The sequence below is a fragment of the Lepisma saccharinum genome, chromosome 12 (genome assembly GCF_977018435.1).
Source record: "Lepisma saccharinum chromosome 12, izLepSacc3.1, whole genome shotgun sequence".
Taxonomy (NCBI): domain Eukaryota; kingdom Metazoa; phylum Arthropoda; class Insecta; order Zygentoma; family Lepismatidae; genus Lepisma; species Lepisma saccharinum.
The window spans coordinates 52,921,155-52,948,125 of record NC_139240.1 but is presented as its reverse complement, the minus strand read 5'-3'; the positions used below and the strand labels follow the sequence as shown (position 1 = coordinate 52,948,125).

The 26,971-nt window shown below is 39.6% G+C and overlaps 1 protein-coding gene across 1 annotated transcript in view; it reads right to left on the bottom strand.

Moving 5' to 3' along the window:
* LOC145996330 (uncharacterized) overlaps positions 1 to 26,971 on the bottom strand; it is a 123,998-nt gene that overhangs the window by 47,400 nt on the left and 49,627 nt on the right. The window contains 2 exon segments of the mRNA XM_083132761.1: positions 14,557 to 14,808; positions 19,034 to 19,246. Coding sequence (XP_082988887.1) covers positions 14,557 to 14,808; positions 19,034 to 19,246 — 465 coding nt within the window.

The following is a 26,971-nucleotide window of genomic DNA, read 5'->3' as shown; positions in this document are numbered from 1 at the left end:
GTTGAACGCTACTCACCCCTTGCTGTAGGTCTGGCCCTCGGCTTCTGGCGTCGGCGACGGTAACAGGTGCCCGCTGGAGAGATCGAAGATGATAAGAGACGGCAGTCAATTCGGCGACTTGATTGTAAATGAAGTGCAGATTCTTCGGCTGACTTAATCCGGACTGCTTATGGACTTCTCGCTTGTTGCCGCCTCGTAACGTAGGGATCTCTCAGCAGGCCGTCGTCGTCTTCTCGTCGATCAGTTTGGTGGTGATATTGGAGCGAAGTGAGAGATCGATTTACTGTCTCCAGCGGTTTTATACATTGGATTTGAGTCATAGGTTGGTGGACTTTGCACCTCCACTGTGCACCTGGGGTATCCCTGGATGCAGATGGAAATTTACAGTGGAGGTGCACTCACCGCTGGCGAGGGCCGTTGCCTTGCTGACTGTGCAGAGCCGAGTGGAAAATTCTTGTTGCTCGGCTCTGCATCCGGTGGAATGTGGGGTGAATGAGCGTTCAACTTGAGAGCTTCTGAGCGATGTTTGAGGCAAATTAATGTTTCTATCTTTATGCTCCCAATTCCTTCATCATTCCCCTGGCCAAGATGTATCCACTGTGAGTGGTTACGAAGCAGAGTAGAGATGGTTATGGAGAGTATATTTTGAAATAATAATTGAAGGTACATTGAGTAAAGAAAAATAAAAACCCTGTATATAATAATGTGTAAAAAAAAGAAGTTGGATCTGTCGGTATAGCTGGTACTGCACTGGTCTGGCTGCATGTTCAGCTGGGATGCTGGCCGCTGGTGGTATGCTGAGCTGTAGACTGCCTGTGGTCTGCTGGCTACATGTTTATGTGCTTGCTGCATGATGTCTGCATCATGATGTCTGGTGGTTGGTTGGCTGCATGGTGTTGGCATGATGATGTCTGCAATAGAATGTCTGCTGGCAGGCTGGCTGCATGATGTCTGCAATAGATGCCTGCTGGTTGGCTGGCTGCATGGTGTCTGCTGCAATAGGAGGTCTCCTGGCTGGCTGGCTGCATGATGTCCGCAATAGATGGCTGCTGGCTGGCTGGCTGCATGATGTCTGCAATAGATGGCCGCTGGTTGGCTGGCTGCATGGTGTCTGCATGATGTTTGTTGGTTGGCTGGCTGCATGGTGTCTGCTGCAATAGGAGGTCTCCTGGCTGGCTGGCTGCATGATGTCCGCAATAGATGGCTGCTGGCTGGCTGGCTGCTTGGCTGCTTATACAGCTGCTCCAGGATGATTCCTCGCTGACCGACTGCTGGGTGACTGGCTGTATGCGGAACTGCCGACGAGATGCTTGAGAAACGCCGTGAGTGTAGTATGGCCAGATGGTGACGTTGTGCAAGGGGGAGCCGACAAGCGGAGGGAAGGGGAAGTTATAATAAAAAGTGTTCGCCTAAGTGCGGAAGAGTAAAGGTTGGAGTCGAAGGTGACATAAGTGAAATGACAGGGATGGGTAGACAGTAGCCATCATCGAAGGTGATACGTGTGGGAAGAGGAGGAGCTAAGCGAGTGGGAGTTGTAAGTTGACGAAGAGGGGGAGGGGGTGGTGGGGAATGTGCGGGACGTTGAGATATAGCAGCTAAGGAAATAGGAGGACTAATAATTGGGACGGAACATGTCTTAGGAGGAGATGGGGTTCGCCGGTGACAACATGAACAGCAAGAAGTGTGACGTTTTAGACGTAAGTACATGTAAGTAATGCAAATACAAGGAAGCAGGAGAGCTATGAAAATTAAGAAAAGATAGGAGGTTGTATGTGCTGGAGATTTTACAAGGTCATGAGGGGTAAGTGCACGAGTCTTAGAAGTAAAACATAAGAGAAGGGGAATGTGGAGAAGTTTAAATTGGTATATGACACCTAGAGTGAGACATGTGAGCCAGACGAAAATTATAATGATAGGAAAATCCGCCTGTCTGTAAAGTGGAGTTATAGGAGGGATGTCAAGAACTTTATATTGGGAGAGGTTAAGGTGAGGGATATGAAATGTCCATTGTTTATGATAAAGAGCCGTTGCATTCACAAGGGGGGAAATTTTATAATGGGTGTCGAGTAGAAAATTGGGATTGTTAGTCCAGGCAGCAGGAAGGATATGAATTGTTCGGTGGATTGTTGAATGATCGAAACCACAAGGAAAGATAGCATGAATTTTGATATCGGGGGTGATAAGTACATCTGTGCGGCAAGCCACGTGTAACAATACTGCACCGGGTTCGTGAAAAGTGGTAAGATTATAATGTAAAGTGGAGCCATTAGCATAAAAAAAAGGTGATGGTAGGAGGAGGATTAATTATTGCATATACATTTAAATCTAATTTGACCACATCGGTGAGGTGGGATTCGTGACATGTGTAGGTACACCCATTCATCGTATCAGCCACGGTTGTTGCTTGGATCAATTTGGAAAGACAGAAATTGAGCCCATCGTGTCTTCCTGTGTGAGAAGGCAGAAGGCACAATTTCTGCGTATGGACCTGAAAATTTTCAAGGTCTGTACCACTAATAGTGACAACATTATGAGAATCATCGAGGGCGATATACGATGGATTATGCGACACTACACATGTTAAATTTTGATACGAAAAGGGGACAGGGATTGCTAAATAAAGTTTATATTTCTTCTGAGTGGAAGTGATAGGCACCTTCAACTCAATATTGACAGCATCAGCAGAAATTCTGCATTGGGACAGTGGTATCTGATAATACATGTCAATAAGGGTGAGAGGAATCGCTATATCAAATCCAGTAGGAAGAATATTTTTTTGAATCTTTTTCAAGTCTCGGTGCAGTGTTGTTTTAGATACAACATGTTCAGAGAGAAAATGATGTTTACAATTGTTAATGGTGTTCTCATATTCAAAAAGGGTGAACATTTGGCTAAGCTGGAAGGTTAGGGTCATAAATTCGATGAGATATGCCTGTGCTTGATGTGCATCTTTGATTGTTAAATTTTTGAGTTTATTAATTAATGCTTCCTGATTTCTAGCCAAACTATCAGAGTGGTTAGCATATTCAGTAAAAACATCCTCAATCTGATGTTGGAAAGAGTGAATTTCACCAGTTAAATTTTGATAGAAAATATGATTAGCTTGCAGTTGTAGTTTAATGTTAGATATCGTTTGTTTTACTTCATGAGCATTTTGGAATAGGGGTTCTAGTTGCTTAGTAGTGGCAAAATCACAGCAATAGTTAGCAATGCTACTTATAAAGCCAAGGAGTGCACGCTTTTGTCTAACTACGGAAGTGTTGGGGGTGGGTCGTGTGAAGAGGGAAAGGTGTGAAAAAAGGTGTGAATGAAAATTTTGGAGTTGGACCGCAAGTTTACATTGGTTGGAATCTTCTTCACCTTTGTTGCACATGGCATTATGTAGTGTTGATGGGAAGTGCTGGGGTTTAGGCATTTCTAATTTTACATTATAGTAGATGGGGATGGTATAATGATAAGGGATGGTTCCTGGTAATTCTTTCAGATAAATTCCCGAGGAGATTTTCACATGTTCAGTCGGCATGGTGACCGAAAAAATGAGGGAAAAAAAGGAAAGTAGTAACAGTACTGCCATTGTCGTTAGTGAACCCTGAAAGGGACAAAGATACAATTTTAAAACTGAGTTTGCATAAAAAAAATATCATGTATTAAGCATGAGATTTGTGATGAAAAAAAATTGTTTTCCGAGTAAGCTACTCAAATAAAATTGTAAAAGATCACTAATGAAAAATTAGAAAAGAGAAGGAATAACAAATTGTAATGCAAGAGATTCTCGAGACTGAATAGTTTATAATATAAACTTCTGCATTTTTATTGGTTTGTATTTTATTATCATTTGTTTACGTTTTGCGCTCCGCGATGTATTTGCTCGAGCCGAGGCGATTGCTACATCGTCAGCTGTGCGAGATTCGTCTACGGGTAGGTCGCGCATGCGCATATACTTGTGCGAGTTTTTTTTTGTTGTACAATCTGCTTGCTGCAGACAGAAAAAATCGCGTTGTCGCTAGCGAGTGGAAAATTCACGTACTCAACCAGTAGTCAGTTGAGAGACTACGTTCCTGATTGGCCGTTTTTACTTTCTACTTCTTTATTATATTTACTTTGTGGAATATTAAAAAATTTTTTTTAGTCTTCGAACTTGCTTTTAAAGTTAATTCCCGACTCTTTTATGTGTACAGTATTGAGGAGGAGAGAACAGGAAGAAGAGGGTACTATGTGAATCAAAATGGCGGAACTTCGGTTTTTACATGTGCTCGTTCTTGTGTGCGGCTTGGTGAAAAAATCGCGTTGCGAAAAAAAAATATGCGAAAATCCAAGTATTATATTGACATGTGGGTGCGAAAAGAATATTTATAAAGTGTGAATGGACTGTGCAACGGTGAAAAAAATAGAAAAATTGAATATTCTTTTATTCTTAAATATTCTTACCAGGTTTAAGCACTGAGGCTGCAAAGGGACACACAGCACAAACAAGGACAACACACACAGTCCTACAAGGATTACACTGGCCGTAGTTCCAGACGCCAGAGACTTGTTAGTCTGCAAAGTGCAGTCCAGGGTGTACTACGTGGAAGTAAGGCTGACAATTGGCTTACACCCCTTGCGAAGATGATATGAAATTGATGAAGGGACAATCACAAAGAACACCCAATCCCAAGCAGGGATTCGAACCCGGGGCCCCAAGCCTCGTAACGCGCTGTGCTAATCACTCCGCAATGGAGTATAGAAGATATCTTCAGTGAGAGGTAGCAGCTAGGGATGGACGATATCGGAAATTTGATATCGCGATATATCGTCAAGAAAATATCGTCACAGACGATACTATACGATATTTTTTTCCGTATCGTGATATCGGCGATATATTGTCTCCACGATACGTAAGGCCAAATATCGTGACGATATATTGGCTAGTTGATATCGCCTGGACGATATTTTTTCAATCGCCCAACACTAATAGCAACTGAAACGTTAATAGTCCGGTCTGTTACGTAAGAAAACCACGACATTGGCATTCAAGCATGTGGATCAACACAACTTGCTCCGCCTGAAGCATGAGGCACGCACAGAAGCCGCGGTGAAAGTTCTTGAGCTTTGGCGAAACCCACAGAGAAATGGTATGATTGATTGATTGATTGATTTAGTTTATTTTACTTCGCGTTTTGTGCCTCTTGGCTAATTTGCGAAGATGGGGATGAGTGATGAAATGATGAAATTGATGAATGGACATTCACAAACAACCAAGCCCGACCGGGATTCGAACCCGGGACCCTTGGCGTCGCAGCGCGATGTGCTAACCACTCGACCACAGGGTCGGGCAGAGGAATGGTATGAGTTATCTGTAAATATAGGAAGTTCAGGCATTAATATTAAAGTTTCTATAATGCGCGTCAGGTTCTGCAGATTACGTATGCAGCGTCGCGTATTTCGCTCGTTCTGTTAACCGCACAGGGAAGAAAAGAAACTTCAATTAGGGTGTTTGCCTGGAGGGACTGAGGGAAAAAAACAGGACAAGTAAAGGTCAGGCCGCTCCAGTCTATGTTTTGAGTCTGATACATAAGAACTAGTAGTTTTAATGTACATAGCGATAATGGTATTCTTGTCAATTCAGTAACAACACCTGAAATCAGCGGCGTCGTCATCGGGTGGGTTACAGGGGCTAGCCCATACTACCATACACATTAGTAGATGAGATAGATATTCAATGTAGAATAAACATTTTTTAAAAAATACGTGTAAATTAATAGGCGTGCGCACGGGGGGTACCAGAAGTGGCTGGGCACCACATAATGTGTACTACAAATTTAAAAATGTAGAAACCATTATTAAAATAATATCCGTGTTTAAAAAAGTAAGGAATTTCGTTTCATTTGACATGCCTCTGATGTTATTTCATTGATACTTCATTTCATTTTTTATAATATGTAATATTTATAAAGTGTATTTAACCACATACTTCCCCACGATAGGTACGGTCTTTGTATCCGGGTCCCTTGCCTATAAACTGTTTATTACCACGCCACTGTTTTGAATGTAAAACGAGATTCAAGATATTCAGTATTTTCACAAGTTCGACTCAATCTTATTGTAACACGAACGTCGGTTGACAATAACAACAACAACTATTATTATTATTATTATTATTATTTTTATTATTATTGTTATTTTTAATATTATTATTATTTACAGTTTAAAATGTGTAATCACTACAATAACAGAGCTTGAGTTCCATTTCTAGCGATGGTACAATTAAATGATTCGGATCACAATTATAAAGTTCGAATTACCTCAGCTGTGCATAAATTGGACTGAGACTCACTTCTTGCCAAACACTTGTCACCATATTCTTCAGAAAGTAACTATACGCACACCCCCATTGCGTTCATATATCGCATAATCATTCCATAGCTTATAATTCAAATATTAAAACTTCCCTGTCGTACGTGAAGATGGCGTATGCAATTTTAACAGTAAAAATAATTTATTTCTCAAACTGACTATTTCCTTAGAGGGATTCTATGAAACTATTATATAAACATATTTGCACCACAGAAGAGAGAACCCTCATGCAAGAGAAATCTCGTAATTTTTAATTATCTCGTTTCATTTAATTAAAACTCCATTGGTAATATCCTCGAGTAAAATGTAATGTATAATGGACGATATTAATAAGATTCAGTACATTACTAAATCATGTTCATGGGAAAAATAAATGGGTGTTTTTGACTGCAGACTATGCTACTGTACACTAACGTGGCAATGGCATCTGGACTCACAATCAGTATAATCCATTGTGGCTATTATGCTGTGCTCTGTTCATATGATTGTCAATTTCATTGTATCAGCATTCATCCTCATGGTCGCGATTAGCCAAACGGGCAGGAAAAGCGACGCGTAGTAACAGAATCAACCAATCCACATTGTATTTCTCTTGGTTTCTTTAAAAGTTGAAGTCCTGATTCGAACGCCAGTTCAGCACCTTTGACGCAACTCGAGACTAAGCCGACCGGACGCGATTCTGGTTTCGAGCCAGCACCTGTTTTTCTGAGAAGCGCTGTTGCCATATTTACCTGCAGTGTTTAGACTTGCAACATTTCCCAAGGCCTGCACATTGTATAAAAAATAAATAGCACAGCACAATAATAACACATTATAGCAAAGATGACGCAACCGCAACCTCGCGTTAAGAAATATCTAAAGATACTGAGTTGGCAACATCTCATTTACTCCACATGGACTTGACAAGTACTGTCAGTTCCTAAAACGGACGCTATTCGTGGGAAAGACTTGAGGGAGGATATACTGGACTCAACGCTGACGTGGCGGGTGATTGTTTACTCCTGTAACAGAGGGAACTGATCTTTCGGAACTTTCTTTGTAGTAAAGTGGCGTTCGAATCAGGACTTCAACTATGCACCGTATTGTGTTTCGGAGTAATGTCCAAGGCTGATGTTCGACCTGCACGGTCAGCATCTTAGGAGTGACGCTTGAGGATGTTTAGATAGAACTATTTTATACTGTAAAACACTTTAAAATTACTAGTCAGTCACAACAACTCTTTTGGTATTTAACAATATTAATAATCATAATAAAATTAATTTAGTATGATTTGGTACTATAATATCTCGTTAATGACGTATTCGTATATTATTCCACAGTATTAGGCACCACCTACTAGAAAATATTTCTTCTTGTTTATTAAAAGAGTATACCTATGGATCAGGTCTATAAATAATAAATGCAGTAATTTCTATTTTCAATACAGCTTACAGAAGTTTTAACAGCATCATCTACGACTGGGTATTGCAACCAGCAAAGTTAAATACTATTCTGCTTTATATTGGCCCAAAGTACGACTTTATATCACTTAACCAATTTCTACATATTTGAGACCATATTTATGAACTGATTTCACAACTCTGTTTTGTGAACTTGTTGTTTATTATGTACAACTTTCCTCGTGGACGGATAATATTATATAATACACTCATTTCACAACAAGTTACATTAATAATGCGAAATCTATGTTCCTTCAAAAGTGTATGCTCCTTGTAAAATCAGTTTTTATGCTGCAGAAACGACTAGACATTTTGCTGCCATCTATCGGGCTACATTATAACTTCCACTAACCTTGGTGCAGCAGTTCATAAAATTCCCACCAGATGTCACACCTCACCGAAGCTAGAATCGTAGTGTTACATTATCCAACCTTTGCGCAATACCAGCACTTCCTCTAATAAAGTTAGATCCACTGATACATGTACATATCTTTATTAACAGCTTTCCAGTGGTTTAACCTGAAGATACATCCCTTTTGCCGGAGTAATAAGCAGGGACTTTGTCTCCTTTATCGGGGGAACCTGCGTTTCTCTGCAAACGTTCACGGCACAGTTTATAATAATGTGTATTAGTCCTATCTTTCTTTCCAGTATTCCAAACCTGGCTCCTGTAACAAGAGAATACAAAATATGTGAGTAATTATGCATGGTTGACGAGGACCGATTCAATAGCCTCCACTTACCCCGGATCTCATTCCTTTCTGCGTAAATAGAGAGGTCTACGAGTGCGCATACAGGAGTGAGCAGATTTATAAGTGAAAGATATGCTCATAACTTTTTACTTACTTTCATACGTTGAGGAAATCATTCTTCACTTCATTTCTTCTGAATTTCTAGCCTCATTTTACATATAGCATCATCCTCCCTCAGGACCAATTGTACACAGCTTAACTGCTTTAAATTTTATAGGTGTTTTTTAATCACCCTGTACTGCCAAAGGATAGTTAAATAACTTTACAACGTGTCAGAATAATTAAAATGAACAAAACATGGTGAAGACATTATCTACAAGTCTATGATTTAAAAAGTAAAACCCAGATATTGCCATAAATTCCTATTTTGTTCCCGTGACAGATTTATAGGTTGTTCAGGGTACTACATCATGCCTAAAATTGTCTACTTCGATTATTGGTGCCCATGGACGTATTTAAGGGGGGTCCAAAGCCTCCCTTATGGTTCAACAAAATTACCAGATTACCTGTTCTATCCGTTTGTTCATAAAAAAATTCTTCGGACTTCTTTTTTTCTCCTAAATTCGAGACGTATATGACGGGATACGGATGGGAAGGAAATTACGTAATTCCACACACCAGATGGGACTGCAGACCAAATGTCTGCAATTTTCTGATAGGTTCGGAATTTGTGCAGCAAGAACCTTCATTGGGACTGTCAAATCAATGATTTTTTTCTTCCCTCAAGTATTCTTAATGGAATTTGGTTTTTAAAAACGCAGTGTAAGAAAACCAGTGAAACAGCGTAACATTCTCAAGTTGTTTGACAAAAGATGAATAGAAAAGTATCAATACTTAGTAGCGTGACTTGTGGAAATGTAGATAAATATTTCAACATTATGTTGGGCACCTCAAAAGTTGGACTATTAAGTACTCTTAACATAAAAATAACTTAAGAGACATATAAATTGAAACAGAGAGAGTTCTGAGAACTTTAATGAAATTTAATCCAAAGCAGAGAAACTATGATGAAGAAGCGAAGAGATCTAATACACCCAGCCGTCAAACCTGAGGGAACAATGCACCAGCTGAGAGCACAAAAGAATATTAAAAGGTAATTGCCCATTTTTGGACCATTTTGTAGTAGAATTGAACTCACGTTTCTCTGAACACAGTCAACACATTGCAAAATTGCAACAACCTATTCCAAAAATGTGAAATGGTTATCCCTCATCATTGGAACAGTGTGTCAAAATGTTGGATGGCCTGGTTGATAGATTGGATTTCGATAGCCTGATCATACCTAGGCCTGCTATACGTTCGGGATTTTCCGGAACAATCCCGGAATGATATAATCTGGCTGGTGTCCCGAATAGTTTCTTCGGGATGCACAAATGTCCTGGAATCGGGTGGGAAAGATGAAATAATTAAGACCTTTACTTTATTTATATTTAAATGCGTAATATTAAAATGCTCATTTTACTATACAATATAACTGTACATTTAACCGCTCACTGTCGATAGTATAAGTTATCGAGTTACAAGAAGATTCTGCAAAGATATTTGACTTAACGATAGCGCCGCCGTCTGATAGCAGCATTGAATTTCAGTTACAAATCTCTTCCATTGCATAGCAAGCTGTTTACTGTAAACAGTCAGTACTTGGTTGACCGCAGTTCTGAAATAAAGTTTCCACATTGTCAGATAGCAGCTTAGTTCATTATGGCACCGAAAAGAAATCGCAAGATTAATAATATGCTTCGAATTAGATTTCTGTTTCACTTTGAGAAGTATAAAGAAATGATAATGGATAAGTACGTACACGCAACTTTGTCGGGTCCAGCACCCCCCCCCCCCCCAGCTCCCCAACAAGCTTCCATTCAGTAGTGTCCCGGATTTTCACTTATGAAATATAGCAACCAGTGGTGGGAATTGGGTTCCAAAACTAGGGGAGCAAAGACAGTTTTCTTGCCCTCGTAGATAAGGTTTAGCATAGTGCGGGGGCAAAAGTGGCAAACAGTAGGGGGGCAACTGCCCCTCTCACCCCTCCTAATCGCCGCCACTAATAGCAACCCTAATCATACCAAAAGTTGAACCCTCCCCTTTACGTGAACTATATATACGCCCATATTGGTGCTTCTAGATACCTATAATGTACGTAACTGCAATGCGTTACGATTGTTGAACAACTTACCAAACTCACCACAGATGGCAGTCGTGTGTTGCGAAATGTACAAGTAAGATATGTAAAGATATGTAAAAGCTAGAGAGGAAAATTCTGATACTAATTATATAATCCTGTTTCTTTCTTTATGCTTTGTAACTGTGCATGTCCATTTGGGAAAAATAATAGTTTTGGGATGTACTATCACCCATCACAACATTTACAATAACATTTTCAAGGAGGAAAGGATTGCTCGTCGTTGTCGCCCTATAGTAAAGGTATGAATCCCACTTGAAACCATACAGGGTGATTATAAAGTTTCGATCCATTTCTGTGAAAAACAGATATTGTACATTGCAGTGTACAATGCTAGAAAAGGCGTTTCGTGCAGCGGTGCTTCTCTGGGAGTATTGTGTGGACGTGAAGGGTGGTCATTTGGAATAAGGCTCAGTGCAACCTGTGATGGATTATGTGTTACTCTGAGGTTGTGTTTACATTATCTGTAGAAGTTTTGATACATTATGTGTTACTAAGTGTTAGGTTTTCCATTCTCATTATTGGTTTGATTCTAATATCTGTTTTTCACAGAAATGGATCTAAACTTTATAATCACCCTGTATATCCAGTACCGAATAGCCTATCTGTGCACAAAGGGGACTTAATACAACTCAACCTCCCCCCAAAAAATATCCACCATAGGGCCTCTCCGATGACGCTGTGGTAGCGTCGTTACTTTGTAATCAAGGGGTCTCGAGTTCGATACCCGCTGGAGGCACATACTGCTTCGAATCCCGATTAGCCTTACTACAGGGCCTTGAATAACGTAGTGTGGAAAACGACACTGTTCTGGCATCTCTGGCTGATTCCACTCGAAAATGATACCGCTAGAGGCGCTGGTGTCGGTACACGTGCATGGCATTCGTCTGCTTATAATGGAAGTAAATGGAGTTTTGGCTGCAACGTCTGATTCCTTTACATGAAGCATTTCTATGAATGTAATAATTGCTATGATATTTGGTACAGTGAAGATATTAACGAACATTCTAGACAGTCGACCACGTCCTGTTACTGTCAAACTTTCGTTAATAATACGGGAGAAAAAATACGCGTGGAATGCTCTTGGCAACTAAATTTTTGTGTGTGAATTAGGTTCATTATTATCATCATCATCATCATTTCTTTTAATTATAATCACACTGAAGCGTTTGTATTTTTGATATTTATTGTCTCTTTTCTTCCGCTTTATACTAATCGCGGCGATGATGATAATGATGATTGCATGAAACGACAAGGGGAACCCCACAAAACTTTCTTAGTGCCATCGACATGAGTGTAAGGAAACTTTCAAACCAATGGGTCAAGCGACACGGGATGTTCACACTGTCAGACTATTGACACACACTTCCAGACTGTAAAATAGCATTCATTGCACATGAGGGTCCAAACAGCAAACGACACGTTCATATGGCGTATTCGCATGCTACTTGTTACTTCGGTCGGAAAGCTCCTTAAAGGAAGGGTGCTCAGACCGAAGCGACGCGCTACAGGGGGAGTTCCCAACTAAGTGACAAGCGACATGGTGCCTTCAGTCTATTAGCAAGCGTTAATTGTTCGAACAACAGATAGGCGACACGATAAACCGCATATTACAACAACAGATCTAGGCGACACGATAAGCCACACGTGTCGCTTTGTCGCTTCTGCGTTTCTCAAACTGGGCCATTTCCTCAATAGCTTGCAACATGTTGCCGTGGTTTGTTGTTCGCGCATGCGCGATGCAATGAGTGTCTTGCTTTAGGGAGATTGCGCACCAAAGCGAAGGGGCACGCGACACTTATCGCTTGAGGATTTCACCAACCGAACGCTGGCCTGTGCTTCCCGTCATGCCGCTACGATGTGAAATGTTGCTCTTCATTTGCTCGTTTCCAAGCAACATGTGTCGCTTCGGTGTGAAAGTTGCCTTGGACCGAAGGACCCGTGTCGCTTTGGTGTGAAATCCTCGTATCGTTTGTCGCTTTGGTGTAAAATCTGCTTGAGGAAACGTTGCAGTCAGAGCTTGTGTCCCTACGGTTCGAAAGGCTGCATTGATTACGGACTGCTCGCTTCCAAGCGACACTTGTGGTTTGTCGCCTCGGTATGAAATATCTCTCAGGATACTATTTATATTATAATAACATAGAATAATAAAACTCTAGTACACAATCCAACACCTGACGTCCGGAATCACATTGCGATGTTTCTTCTTGTGTTACGCATGCTATTTATTTATTAATTTTATTTTACTTTGTTTTCAAATTAATGCCATTTCGTGACTGCAAATCACTCCACAAATATAACTGTTTCCATCAATTCACTTACCGCCTTTCTAGACAAACAAATCTACACAATATATTCCAAAAACTAACTAAGCCGCATTACTTTCATAAGAAAATTAGCACCGACATTGATCGCACTGCCATCTATGTTGTCATCCGTCTCGGGAACTAGTTTCTTGGGTCGTTTTCCACACTACGTCATTCAATGCGCTGTAGCCTTACTGTGCATAAAGTGGACTTAAAACACCAAATAAGCAAACAAAATCCACGAACATATTAAAAGAAAATGCAACAACTGTAATTAGTGCATTGCACATGCATTTATTGATCCAATAATGCATGTAATTGTTGGTATCCTGGTTCATTGTTAATCAAATAACCAGATACGACACAGTTTAAATGCTTCGTGAAAAATTGAAGTGTTTAGGTGAATCAAGAAAGACTCTAGAACACTATATTGTACTTGAATAAAAATATAATGCATTTTCTTGCATTTCTTGCAAAGTTGTCAAAATATGTAACTAAAAGTAGTAAAATATGCAGTTAAATATGATTAAACATATTTTTTTTGTTGTGAAATTCTTTACGTATGAATTTTACTTAACATTAAAATCAAATGCCAATATTTTGGTTAAAGTTGACGAGTAACTTTGCAGGTGAACACTTACCAAGGGCGGTTGCGCAGTAGAAAAGGGAGGAGCGTAGCCAATGCGCGTCAAGATTCTTGCGTTCCTTCATTACTGTAGACGAATCAAACAGCGACTAGGTGGCATCTACGGAAATGTATCTCTCCCTAAGCGGAGTAGCCAAGGTCACCCACAAAGTTACAACTCGTCAACTCTAGTACCTTTAAAAGAAAACACGAACCTTACTATTAAATGCTGCTTCAACTTGTTTGCATGAATGAATTAAAAATCTAGTGACCTCTCCAACAGAGAGGTGGTCAGTTTTATTTGTAGGACGACCCTACACACATAAATATGCCTTTCCTGCTACATGGTCATAAATACATGGTGTTTCGCTCGCTCTACGCCCCTGAATTTTCGCTTATAAAAATCAAACTATTGGCCATAATGTAATGAAATTTACTACGACAACACCTTGAAGTATAAGCATGGTGACGTCATTGGAGATGGCGCCACAGTCTCTCTAGTCCTTGCGTGGGCATGCGCGTGCGTATGGGCGATTCTACCGTTAAATGCCAATCGCACGGACGTGTGCTTTCAGTCTAAGTTCTTGGCCGCACCTGATAGTGGTTCGTGTTTCTTCGGGTTCAGTTGGAAGTTCGTGCTTACAATCAGTGGTATTTGAGTACAGTACAATAACAAATCAGTACAGTTATGAGTCGGTGCTCAGTGCTTTTCACGTACTGGAAAACAGAGTCAATGCTTCTCAGACACCAAGGTATGTTCGTATCAAATTCCATTACATTATGACCAATAGTTTGATTTTTATAAGCGAAAATCAATCAGAGGCCGATAGCGAGTGAAACACCCTGTACATTTCCCCATTGTTTCCAACTGGATCACATTTATTGTGGAACACCCTGTATACAATAATTCCCTACATACCTAAGCAGACCCTGGGTCCATCCCCGAACGTCAGGAAAGTGTAGTTTGGCCGCTTCTTCTTGTTCTCTTCTGTAAATCTTTCCTGGTCGAACTTTTCAGGGTCGGGGTAGTATTTCGGGTCGTAATGAATTCCCATCACTGGAATAAAGATGGAGCTTCCCTTCTCCAGAGTGACGTTGCTGCCTGGTATTGTATATTCTTGGCTTGTAATCCTGTCCAGGAAAGACAGGGGCGGATACTTGCGCAGGGTTTCTGGGGGGGGGGGGGATGAACGAGAATCATACATTAGTATGGTAGCAAAAGGTATAAGCTAATGAGTAGAGGTTATATCGTCAGCATATACCGCCGTCATATTCTCGACTATAGCCCTGGAGACATGCGAGTCACACTCTGTTTCAAGGGATTGCTAGGCCCCTTGGCTTGCCCAGATTATGGAGACTGAGCCTCTCTATAGGTTTATAGAGAGCTACACTGTCAATATAGGAGATAGAGAGAAAGAGACGGATAGAAAGAAAGAGAGAGAGAGAGAGAGAGAGAAAGAGAGAGAGAGGGAGAGAGAGAGGGAAAGTGACGGGCTCTCTCTCTCTCTCCCTAGCCTTCTTAAACCCGAAGGTTCATGGTTGCAGCAACACAGGCCTTCCATCTTTCCCTATCTTGAGCAAGTTCTATATACTCTTTTCCATCCCTACCGATTTCCCTTAGGTCCATCTCAACGTTGTCCCTCCATCTTCGCCTTGGCCTTCCTACAGGTCTCTTACCATCAGGTTTCCCAACAAGAATCCTGTAAACTCCTCTTTCCTCTCCCATTCGTGCCACATGGCCTGCCCATCTAAGTCTTCTTGATTTCATTATTCTAATAATAGAAAGTGACGGGCAGGGAGGATATTTTTCTCTCTCTTTCTCCCATTTCTTTCTCTTTTTGTCTACACTCTTTCTCTCTCTCTCTCTCTCTCTGGGGGATGAAACAGAGTAGAGAGAAGGAAAGAAGGGCAAGTAAGAGAGACGCGGGGAGAGGGGGTGGGGAAAGATCTCTCTCTCTCTCTCTCTCACACACACTCACTCCACATTTCTTTATACCCTTCTCTTTCTTCGTCTCACCTCTCTCCATCTCTCTGTAACTTTCTATCTCTCCTTGCCCCTTCCTTCTCTGTCTCTCTTCCCCTCCCTCCTCCTCTTAGCTCACTCTCTCCCTCTCTGGAAAGAAAGTAAAAAATATAGCGTGGCTGGAGACGGGGCAGGGGAGGCTGAGAGGAGGGAGAGACAGAGAGAGAGAGAGAGAAGGAAGGGGGAGAAAAGAAAAAAGACAGAGACAGGAGGGGAGGGAAAGTGACGGGCAGGGAGGATGTGCAGTGAGTGATATATATATATATATATATATATATATATATATATATATATATATATATACACCATCTTTCTCCGCGTCTCTCTTACTTGTATTTCTTTCCTTCTCTCTACTCTTTTTCATCCCCCAGAGAGAAAGAGAGGAGAGGATAGAAAGTTCCTCTTTCTGCCACTTTCTCTCTACATATAACTAACAATAAATATAAACACATAGTGGATTTTGAAGGAACATGCTTGGCGGTTAGGTATTAATAACAACAAACAAAAAGCCATATTTCTGGAAAGTGGTTCAGGAAAGAATAGAATCTATGAAGTGGTTGAATATTAGGATCTTGGCAGTACACTAACTAATATTGGAAGATGGAGGAAAGAAATCACAAGTAGGATAGCACGGGCAAAGAAGATCTTTAAAAATCATTTAAGGTATTTAGTTTTTATGCAGAACCGTGTAGTAGATTACGGAGCGACATCTTTCTTTTTGCTTTTAGTATATGTGCATCAACTAGCACCATCTGTTGAGCACAACATAGTCCCGCTTTAGCCGAAAGCATTTTTCTTAACATTTGTGCCATGACCAAAACGCTATTGTGTAAAGTGATAAATCTTATGGCATTTCTCAAGGACATGATAGGTCCTATTTCTGTAGCATAACCAATCAGAAGCGACCTTCAGGTCACGAGTGCAGTTGTAATGGCGGCCGCGTGAGATGTAAACAACGTATCACTTCACGTTTTTAAAAGCCAATAACTATTCAACCGAGAGGAATAACGTTTCCTGTAAAACGTCATTAGGTACAAATCAATGGCACTGCTTCTGTTTTAAGCAGGCCTTAAGCTTAGCAACGCCGGTGGCGATTATGCTGACAAATAATGTGGTAGCTAAATGAACACACACACACTGGCGCAACCACTAATTTTTGTCTGGGGGTGGGGGAAGTACCAGGAGGATAAACGTGCCTATAATAATAATAATATGAATAATAATAATAATAATAATGGAATTATTATTATTGGCATTTTTTCTTATATTTTTCAACACGTTCAATTTCACATTAGCTAATAATGAAAACAAGCACACAAACTGTGTTTTTGAAAGATAAAATTACGAATATTATTCCTTTTGTACATATGACATGTGTAACTATCATGTAGAACAGTGGTTTCCAACTTCAAAAGGCCCGAGGGCAAAAATTATATCCAGCAGTTGATTGGCGGGCCGCATTTGGGGGGGGGGGATTAAAAATTACAAAAATTGTAAGTACTGAACTGAGAATGTAGTACTTACTTTCGCATGACCTACATTTCTAAAATGAGGTATTAAAAACAATGGAATCACAAATCAAAATTGTATAATTACAATTTATTTCACAAAAAAACAATACTTATGGATGAATTGAAAGAAATGAAAAACACACCATACAAATAAGAATCCTTCATACTAAGTGTTCAATGTGAAAATTGAGGCCGATCTGCTTCTTTTATTAAAGTTGGAATGTCCACTTCAATTTCTGTATTTGAAAGTCTCAGAAGGTGAAGCAGTGAAGAATCTACCAATCGACTTCTGTAGCGGTTCTTGATGAACTTCATTGAATAAAAAACCCTTTCACACGTGTATGTGCTGCCGAACATCCATGTCATTCTTTGTCCAAAACTACGAAGGTTTGGAAAGCGTTCCTTTTAAAGGTATTTGAAAAACTCTTGTCCCTTTTCTTGGCTAGTTTGAAGGAACACATCGCCTTGCAAATCATACAATTCAAGTTGGAGAGAAGCTTCTTGTTCTTCGATGTTAACGCCAAGAGGATTGCTAAATAGCTGGATGCTGCTTTAAGTTCTTCAAAATCTTTAATCTGGAGTCAAACTCATCCATTATTTCTTTAATATTTGCACCGCCGACAGCTTGGAAAATGGACCAGGTTATTCCTCTCCAAAGTAACGTTTAAAAATTTCAGTTTATTACGAAACCCATTTATGTTTCCCATTAAATCTGACACCAGCTGGTTTCTTTCCTGCAGTTTCAAGTTCAGTTCGTTCAGATGACCTGTGATATCTGTTATAAACGCCATTTCCTTAAGGAAGTCCATACTCTGAAACTGTTCCTTCAGTAAAAATAGAACGTATTTTAATAAAAATACATAAAATTAATGTATTTTGCAAACTGTCTTCGCGGGCCGCAAAAAAAGGCATCGCGGGCCGCCAGTTGGAAACCCCTGATGTAGAACATATGCTTTATGCAACATGGAGCTACGTAAAATAAGAATGTATATATGCAACATGTTAGCACAAAATTGTGCACGTATTCAATGTTTCTTTAATACATATATATTATTTAAATGCATTACATAATCAATTCATCGGCCTCATAACAAACCAACAGCAAAAATGATATAAATTGTCTCTCACATTTGTGTGTGCTCCTTTTCCTCAAAGCGATTGATCATGCATTTAAGACAAAACTGTTTAGCAACAACGGTCTGAGTACACATTTCGTCTTACTTCTCTCTCTAGTAATTTACAATGCATTATAGGAAAGAACCATATTGCGAGCGAAGCGAGTAAGAAAACTAATTCAGATCCAAATTTTTGTAAACTTAAAGCAATTTTTATTTAATGGGGCGCAAATAATTTCACGTGGCGCCAAGACATTCAAGACATTCTCTCTTTTACAAATGTTTTCATTTAGATCGTTCGGGGCCCAGGTCTGACTCATGCCGCCCCTAGATATGACTCTGAACTTGATGAGACTAAGAGAAACAGATAATTTGAGCGAACCGAGCAAGGAAAATTTTACGAAACTTTTTTTTTCTCATATCATTTGAAATCGAAGGGACAATATTTCCTCTGTGCCCCCCCTGAAGGTGCATTGGCCGTCAGCGTTTGCCCCCCTTGCCCCCTCTAGAATTGATTTCCTTCCAAGGTTGTGGGGGAACAATGCCCCACTGCCCACCTTGTGGTTGCGCCACTGCACACACACAGACACACGGACACACAGACACACACACACACAGACACACACACACACACACACAATATATATATTTCAGGTATTTATCAATTTTAGACTAATCAATAGCCGTTTGTGTCTTACTGGTCCTCGTAATTTGAATGGAACATTACTTAACCTGTTTAATACATACCCAAAACAATACAATCCAGATATTTCATCTGTCGGATAGCCTCGTAGGATATTTTCCCTTCATGTTTCTCTAGGACGGCGAAAATCTCCGCTCGCAATCTCTCCTGAATTTCTGGGTTGACTGCCAGCTCGTACAGAGCAAAGGTCATTGCGTTAGACGAGGTTTCGAAGCCCGCCAGGAAAAACAGAGCCGGTTGGGCAACAATGTCATCGCCTTCAAGCTTGATTTGATCTGTAAAGGAAGCAGACACGATCATGTTATTCCTGATATGTATATATATACAGGGTGTATCATATGTGATTGCCCAAACTGAAACGGCGAAAAGTACAAGATAGTAGAAGCCAGAAGGTCTCAGTAAACATGGGGTCATAATTGGGAATGTATTGTTATGATCTGCCAGTGACTTCATTGTTTGTACACGTACGCTTGTCTCCTAGCTCACTCCGAGGTTTCTTTGTTTAAAACTGAACACTGCGCACATGTAACATTCTGTACAATGCAATAGTCTTGGTAATAAAAGCAACAGTAAATTCTGGCGAGGTGAACCTTTTAATTCTGTTATTATTACTAAGTAGGACTATGACACCTCATGCTGAGAGATCGGATTTGTTATTTTTGTTATTTTTGTTATTTAGCGTCGCCTTATGCCTCTTTTGCCTAATCGCAACGATGAGTAATGAATGATATGAAATTCAAGTATAGACACTCACAAGGAACACCCATTCCCATACCGGCGTGGAAGACTTAAGCCGAATCACACGGAACTGGATTTCCAATAGGAATGCACCTACCTGGTTGGAAATGATGACTGCCAGGCTGGCTGCTAGACTGGTTTTGACCACTGGACCTTATTCTAATTGCAACTGGCTTTCTCTGCTAGGTTCTGTGGGACAGCCAATCAGAGCGAATGTTTGGCCATGTGAAGGTAATGTGAATTTGGCAAAATTTTTGGTCTGTGGTTTCCGAGTATTGACTGTTTTTGCTCTTTTCTCGATGAAAGAAAAACAGAGATGGCGTGCATTCATGTTTAATAATATTTAGGAATTTATCCAAAGCGATGAGATTTGTACACGATAAATGTTATTAACCGATAATGAAAATCCTTATTATTTCCAGGTAATAAATGTTTGGCATGTTTAGTTGAACAAAATATTTTTTTATGAATAAATCCTGCGAATCTCATGCATGAACAAACACACCCGAGATCATTAAAAAGCATGTTTAGTACACCTTGCTTACCAAAGTTTCTATCGAGCCAATTTCTAGCCGGGCTATAAGGGGTGCTCCTTCCACGTAGTGCACCCGATAGTCAACCTCACTTCCACGTAGTACACCCTGGACTGAAGACTAACGAGGCTCTGGCGACTGGTCCCATGGCCAGTATAATTCCGTGTCGTCCTGTGTTTTGTCCTTATTCGTGCTGAGCGCCCTTTTTAGCCTCAGCTTTTAACCAAGGTAATAAAATTTTAGTTTTCAGACACGCTTTTATTTTTGTTCTGATAAGGGGCTGGACCCCGTACAGTATACCGGGTGCAAAATAGCCTCAGTGCTGACGCACCCAAAAAAATTATTTCAAATTCAAATTCAATTTCTGGCCCATGCATTTCTTTTAAGTTTTAAGAACAGCAGTAGCTATTATCCTACAACATTATTCAAATCGCTTGTCCATCTTTTTAGATCTGCGCAATGCCTGGTTGGAACAAAAGTATGTGGTAGCAAGTATTATGTGAGGCGAAAACTAGCACATGAGCCAGTACCATACAACTTGTCGGAAGTCCAACTGAAAATCCAGCAAGGGCTAGTGTGATTCAGACATTAGAAATCTTCTTCCCTGAAAATAAGAGTGATGATCGCTCTCATAAGCTTGGAAATCCTTCCAGACCAACCCGAGAGAATATATTAATTCGTTGGTTTGCATATATGTCATTCCTTTGCATATAATGTTAAGAATCGACATGATATTAGCTTTCAAATCAATCTATGATAACATTATCTGGTTTAAGAAACCTAAGCAATGATCAGCTGTGAAAAAAATACCTCTTTTCTGATAGAGGAAAGTTCCCACCATGTTTTATAGAAATTCTACCTTCAATGTTTGTACAATGCTGTACAAACAAGCTAATAGAAACAACTGACAAAAACAGACGTACGATTGGCAATGTTCCAAAGGGAGAGCGATGTTACCCCTACAGCTTTTACTTCGCAGCTGATGTTGTTGACACTCATCGAAGCACACACCCCCGTAGACGATTGGTGGACAGATGGAGGCTTTGTACGTCAGTCGCCAGTTGGCCTGCGACCAGTATAATTCTTCACCTTGTAATCAAAGAGTTCTGGGTTCGTTTCCTGGTGAAGGTACGTTGTAGAGTAGTTCAGCTTCTACTTTCAAGATCCAGTCCCCAGTCCCGATTAATTTAAGTGACTACAAATTGTACCTAAAACGAATCCTTGTAATTGTCTTCTTGCGCTGGTACCACAATATTTCTATTGCGAAAATTCGTTCTTTTTTGTTATGCGAATTGTCGAGACACTTAGTTTTACACGCTTTTACGATAATTACCACTATAAAACATTGATGTGAATAGTATTCCTGTGTTTTGTTTCTGGATATGTTTTCTCGAGAAAGTAAACATTGCCTATACCCTTCCCTATGCATATTATTTTGTCGAATAGGAATACGTGGATAATTAAATATGCTAATGTTTGTATCAATGATGAGAATATTGAAAAACAAAAAGTATCATTTTCATAAATAAAATTGTTAAAACTTCAAAAGGATAATTTTCCCTGCAAAATCTAATAAAATCTTATTTCAATATTATTTCAATAAATTATTAATTCAAGTGTACTTTTCTGTCTTCTCGTTTAATATCTAAGAAACTAAAAGTTAAAATATACAAAACAGTAATTTCGCCTATAGTATTATATGGATGTGAAACTTGGTCCCTTACATTGCAAGAGGAACATATATTGACAGTATTTGAAAATAAGATCCTTAGGAAAATATTTGGACCTAAAAGGGATGAGGAGACAGGTGAGTGGAGAAGGTTACATAATTTGTATTCATGTCCAGATATTATTAAAATAATTAAATCAAGAAGACTTAGGTGGGCAGGCCATGTGGCACGAATGGAAGAGGAGAGAAGAGTTTACAGGATTCTTGCTGGGAAACCTGATGGTAAGAGACCTGTAGGAAGGCCAAGACGAAGATGGAGGGATAACGTTGAGATGGACCTAAAGGAAATCAGTAGGGATGGAAAAGAGTATATAGATCTTGCTCAAGATAGGAACAGATGGAAGGCCTGTGTTGCTGCAGCCATGAACCTTCGGCTTTAAGAAGGCTAGAGAGTTAGTTAGTATTAAATAGTTGCTTTGAAGGGCTCTTTCTAAAAGAAATGGCTGGTTAGTTCGCGCTAGTACCTTGGCATTATCAATACCTTATGGTACCCTACCACTACACAAACACCCTTCTCAAACTCAGTTTCCCTTTGTTATTTGTATTTCAATGTTGTTGTTTTTTATTTTCTTTGAAAAATGAAACTGATTTGAATTCGATAACACGGTCTTATGAAGTGTGATGATTTAGTCATCGACCTTCACACAAACGTAATTACATTGGACCTTACTGAATAGTCAAATTAATATATTCTTCTTCTTCCAACTACGGGACGATGAAAATACTTCACATCTCGCACGAGCGGGTTCTTTCTCAAAATACCTAGACTCTCTGCAACAAGTAGTTGCCTTTCTACGACATTTTTGTACTTTTATAAAGTAGGCATATGACAGATTTCCCACAGTTAATGATTTCACACAATAGTACGGCGGATATGTGTAAAATCGTGCATTTTAGTGATAAGAGCATGAAACTTCGAATGTAGTTTAATATCCGTCATTTTAAAGATTAGAGGCATTTAAAATACCCTGTTGGTCAGTAATGGTGGACGTTTTTCTAAAAGTTTTATGCTTTTATCACAAAAATGATATACGCACATCTGTAGTAATTTACAAACAATTGAAATGTGTGATTGCATTTTCCCCGTTAATTGCAGTGCAAAATCAAATCAACTTTCATAAACAGAGTTAATACACTTTCAGAAGATCTAGTCTAGTAATTTAAAGGGATTAATGTTGAATAGATTCATTTGTTATAAAATAGCGCAGTCAACTGTTTAAATAATAATCCTGCTCCATCTATGTGTTATAAAATCTGAGCCTTGCGATTTAAATATTGTGAACATTAATAAATGTAGAAATGTTAAATTAATTAAGTTTTATTTTTAGTTCTATTATATAACAGATATTTTGGCCTTGACGTGGTCACTATTAGAGGTGTTACCGCACTTCTACTTAGTACGGTATAATAAATGTGTGAATTATCAGATTTGCGTTTCCCATTTTGAACACTAGATGGAACAACCTGGTTTACATTTATATTTTGCCTCAGTTTTCCAAACAAAAAGATATATTATATATATTATATATGTAAACAATGAAATATGTAGTACTCATTATTAGAAAATGTACTCTGACTCCATCTTATGATTAATAATCACCTCATACAAGAATCTTGAGCATGCCACGATTTCGGGTACTTCTTTTTGCTTTATTCTGATGTTATTAAAACTCTAAATACTCGACGTATATGTAATCAAGGAATCACAGTTATAATTCCTGGTGGAGGTATATTCTTTAAGCTGTATTTTCAGCCCATGCTAGTCTGAGTATAGAATGAATTACAAAGTCTGTCTCAGCTCCTTCGAACCTATACGATCCTTTCGAAAATGCTTTACCTCTCTTACCCAGAGTGTGTCTGAAAATATGGACCTGCTTTGAGACAGTGCAATGTGTTGTTCTGTTCCACGAATAATGATCATTCTGAATACATAAGTAAGCTTATCTGTGATCCTTCATTCCAGTCGTGTTGAAATAGATTGCTTCTTCAACAACTGAAATGTTTGACAGACCTAAATACTTACATCGCAAGCCTCTCAATCGTAAAGTTCACCTGCTTTAGAAGCAGACCAGTCGGGCATTAGCGCCATTTTGGGAGTAGCGGCAGAAATTGTAAGCTCTCGGAATAACATGCGAACTGGTCAAGTACCGAGGTTGGAAGGATCGTAGCGGGCTATGGTCGAACAGAGCCTCGGATGAACAGCATGATACCTTCGTCACTAGCATGCGCAAAAGTTTGGTTGCACAAACTTTCCAGCACAGATAAACAGCTCCCAAATCTAATCCAATTCTTAATTAATTTCAAACACGTCATTCCGAGTCACAATATAAACATGGGCTACAGAAGGCAATGAATGAACTTTGGCCTGAGGGTTCCATAGGAGCCGCCACACAAGGGCAAAGGGGGGCATTTGTCCCTCCCTGGCTTTTCCCTGAACGTTCGTTATTTTTTTCTGCAAGACAGGAAAATTACTGACAGCAAATTTGCAGAGATGTACGTTCAAGCTCAACCAATTTGTGAACACATTGATGTGGTATTAACACAATGTCGCTGCACTTCAGGGCAAGTGTCGAAGAGTACTTTAGTTTGTAAATTGAGCCATACCTCGATTCACTATTGCTGCCTTGGATCTACGATTTTCACCAGAGAACAAGAATTGTCGGGGTTCATTTTTCCTAAAATACCTCAAACTAATGTCATTCGATGAGTACAGCAAGTTGGTAACAAAATTGACAACTGTGTATTCCTTTATACTCGATAACCTGGATGCTGAGGCTACAAGCTGTTGTTTTAAGTGCTGTCAACATTCGAAAACGTGATTCATACCGCTTCTATGTATCCTTCTGTAGCTTCTGCCGCAAAGATTGCAGTGACTTTACAGGATACAACGTGCTCTATCGAGAGATATTTCAACACAATGCGGCGCGTTAAGCAGTAAGCAAACCACAGGGGGGCATTGCCCCCACCAACCTTCGACAGAAGTCAATTCTAGGGGGGGGGGCAAACATTCACGGCCAAGGGCACCTGTAAAGGGGGGCACAGAAGAGCAATTACCCCTTTCGATTTAAAATTTTATGTAAATAAAAATACATCTCATAAAATTTTCTTGCTCGCTTCGCTTCAGAGCCGTAAGTAGGGGGCGGTGTGAATCGGCCATGGGCGCCAAATCATCTAAATGAAAAAAAAGTTGTGATAGATAGAATGCCATGGCGTCCAGTGAAATTAATGGCACCCTATTAAATCAATATTGCTTTCAAATGCAAAAAGTTTAATCTAAAAATTTTCTTGCTCGCTTCGCTCGCAATGTCATTGTTTTCTGGAATGTATTTCAATAATATGTGTTGTATATATGTATTGAATTAACTTAGAATACGTATACAATTTACTGTTAGCATGTTGCATATGTGTTTTCTTATTTTATGTCGCTCCATGTTGCATAAATGTAAAACATATGTTGTACATGAAAGTTATACATTTTATAAAATAATTATCTTCGGAATGCATTTATCATTAATTTTCTGCCATTCAAGAATACAGTTTGTGTGCTTGTTTTCCATTATTAACTAATGTGAAATTGACGGTGTTGAAAAAATATTTCAAATCGTTTATTCCAAGCAAATGCTTTAGCATTGGCTTCTACCCCCGTTTTGCGTAATTTAAGAGGTTAATAACGTCTTTAATACTACTACTACCACTAGTAGTAGTAGTAGAAATAATCATAATAATAATGCCATTTTTCATGATTTTGTTGTTGTTGTTGTTATTATTATATATTATTATAACATTATAGTATACAGGGTGTCCCAGAAATAGGTGGCATAACTTCAGGAGCGTCTTCCTTACATGTAATCAATGAAAAAAGTTTATATGAACATAGGTCCGGAAATGTTTGGTTTCCGAGTTATAGGCTGTCAAAACATGTGCTCACTGGAATTTGTCTATCTTCCATAGGTAGTTTCCTGTAACACAACCTGCTATTTGATGAGTGGTACATGCTGATTTGGCGTTGTTGAGACCATGTACACCAATCAGGAACGAGCAGATATGCACTTCATGTATGGTTTGGCAGATGGCAATGCTGTAAAGGCCCATCGTTCGTACCACGAAAGGTACCCGCACCAAAGATGCTCAAGAAAGTTAGGAGTTGTAGCACATTGCTGCAAAAAACATTGGCAGAACACGACACGCGCAGGGTAATCTGCTGGTGATAATGCCTGTACACGTTGCAGATGGTAGGGATACAACTGTTGTTCTCGCAATACTCTGCAGATAGTGGAACGAGGAATATCCACTTGCATTGCTAACCTTTGTGTGCTGATTTCAGGAGTTGCAGTCACAATATCCAGAATCTTCTCTTCTTGCACAGGAGTCGTAGATCGAGGTCGTCCTCTTTCAACAACACGAGGTGCAAAATTGCCAAATTCACACAGGCGGCGATTGATACTCACAAATGTTTTTCTATCTTGGCATCTTCGGTGTGGGTACCTTTCGCGGTACAAACGACGGCCCTCTACAGCAATGCCATTTGCCAAACCATACATAAGTGCATATCTGCTCGTTCCTGATTGGTGTACATGGTCTCAATATGGTCTCAACACTCAGCATGTACCACTCATCAAATAGCTGGTTGTGTTACAGGAAACCACTTGTGGAAGATAGACAAATTCCAGTGAGCACATGTTATGACACCCTATAACTCGGAAACCAAACATTTCCGGACCTATGTTCAAGAATTCTATATAAATGTTATCTCAAATATGTACGACATTATACTCATTACAGAAACATGGTTACATGAGGGTATACATGATGGGGAACTATTTAATGGGAAATATAAAGTTTATCGGCATGATAAACCGGTTAATAATAGGGGAGGAGGAGTTGCCATTGCAGTTAGGGAAGATATTATTTCTAAGCACATAAAGTTAGATGACAACCTTGTGTAAAAGTAACCATATGTAACATAATATATATTATTGTTG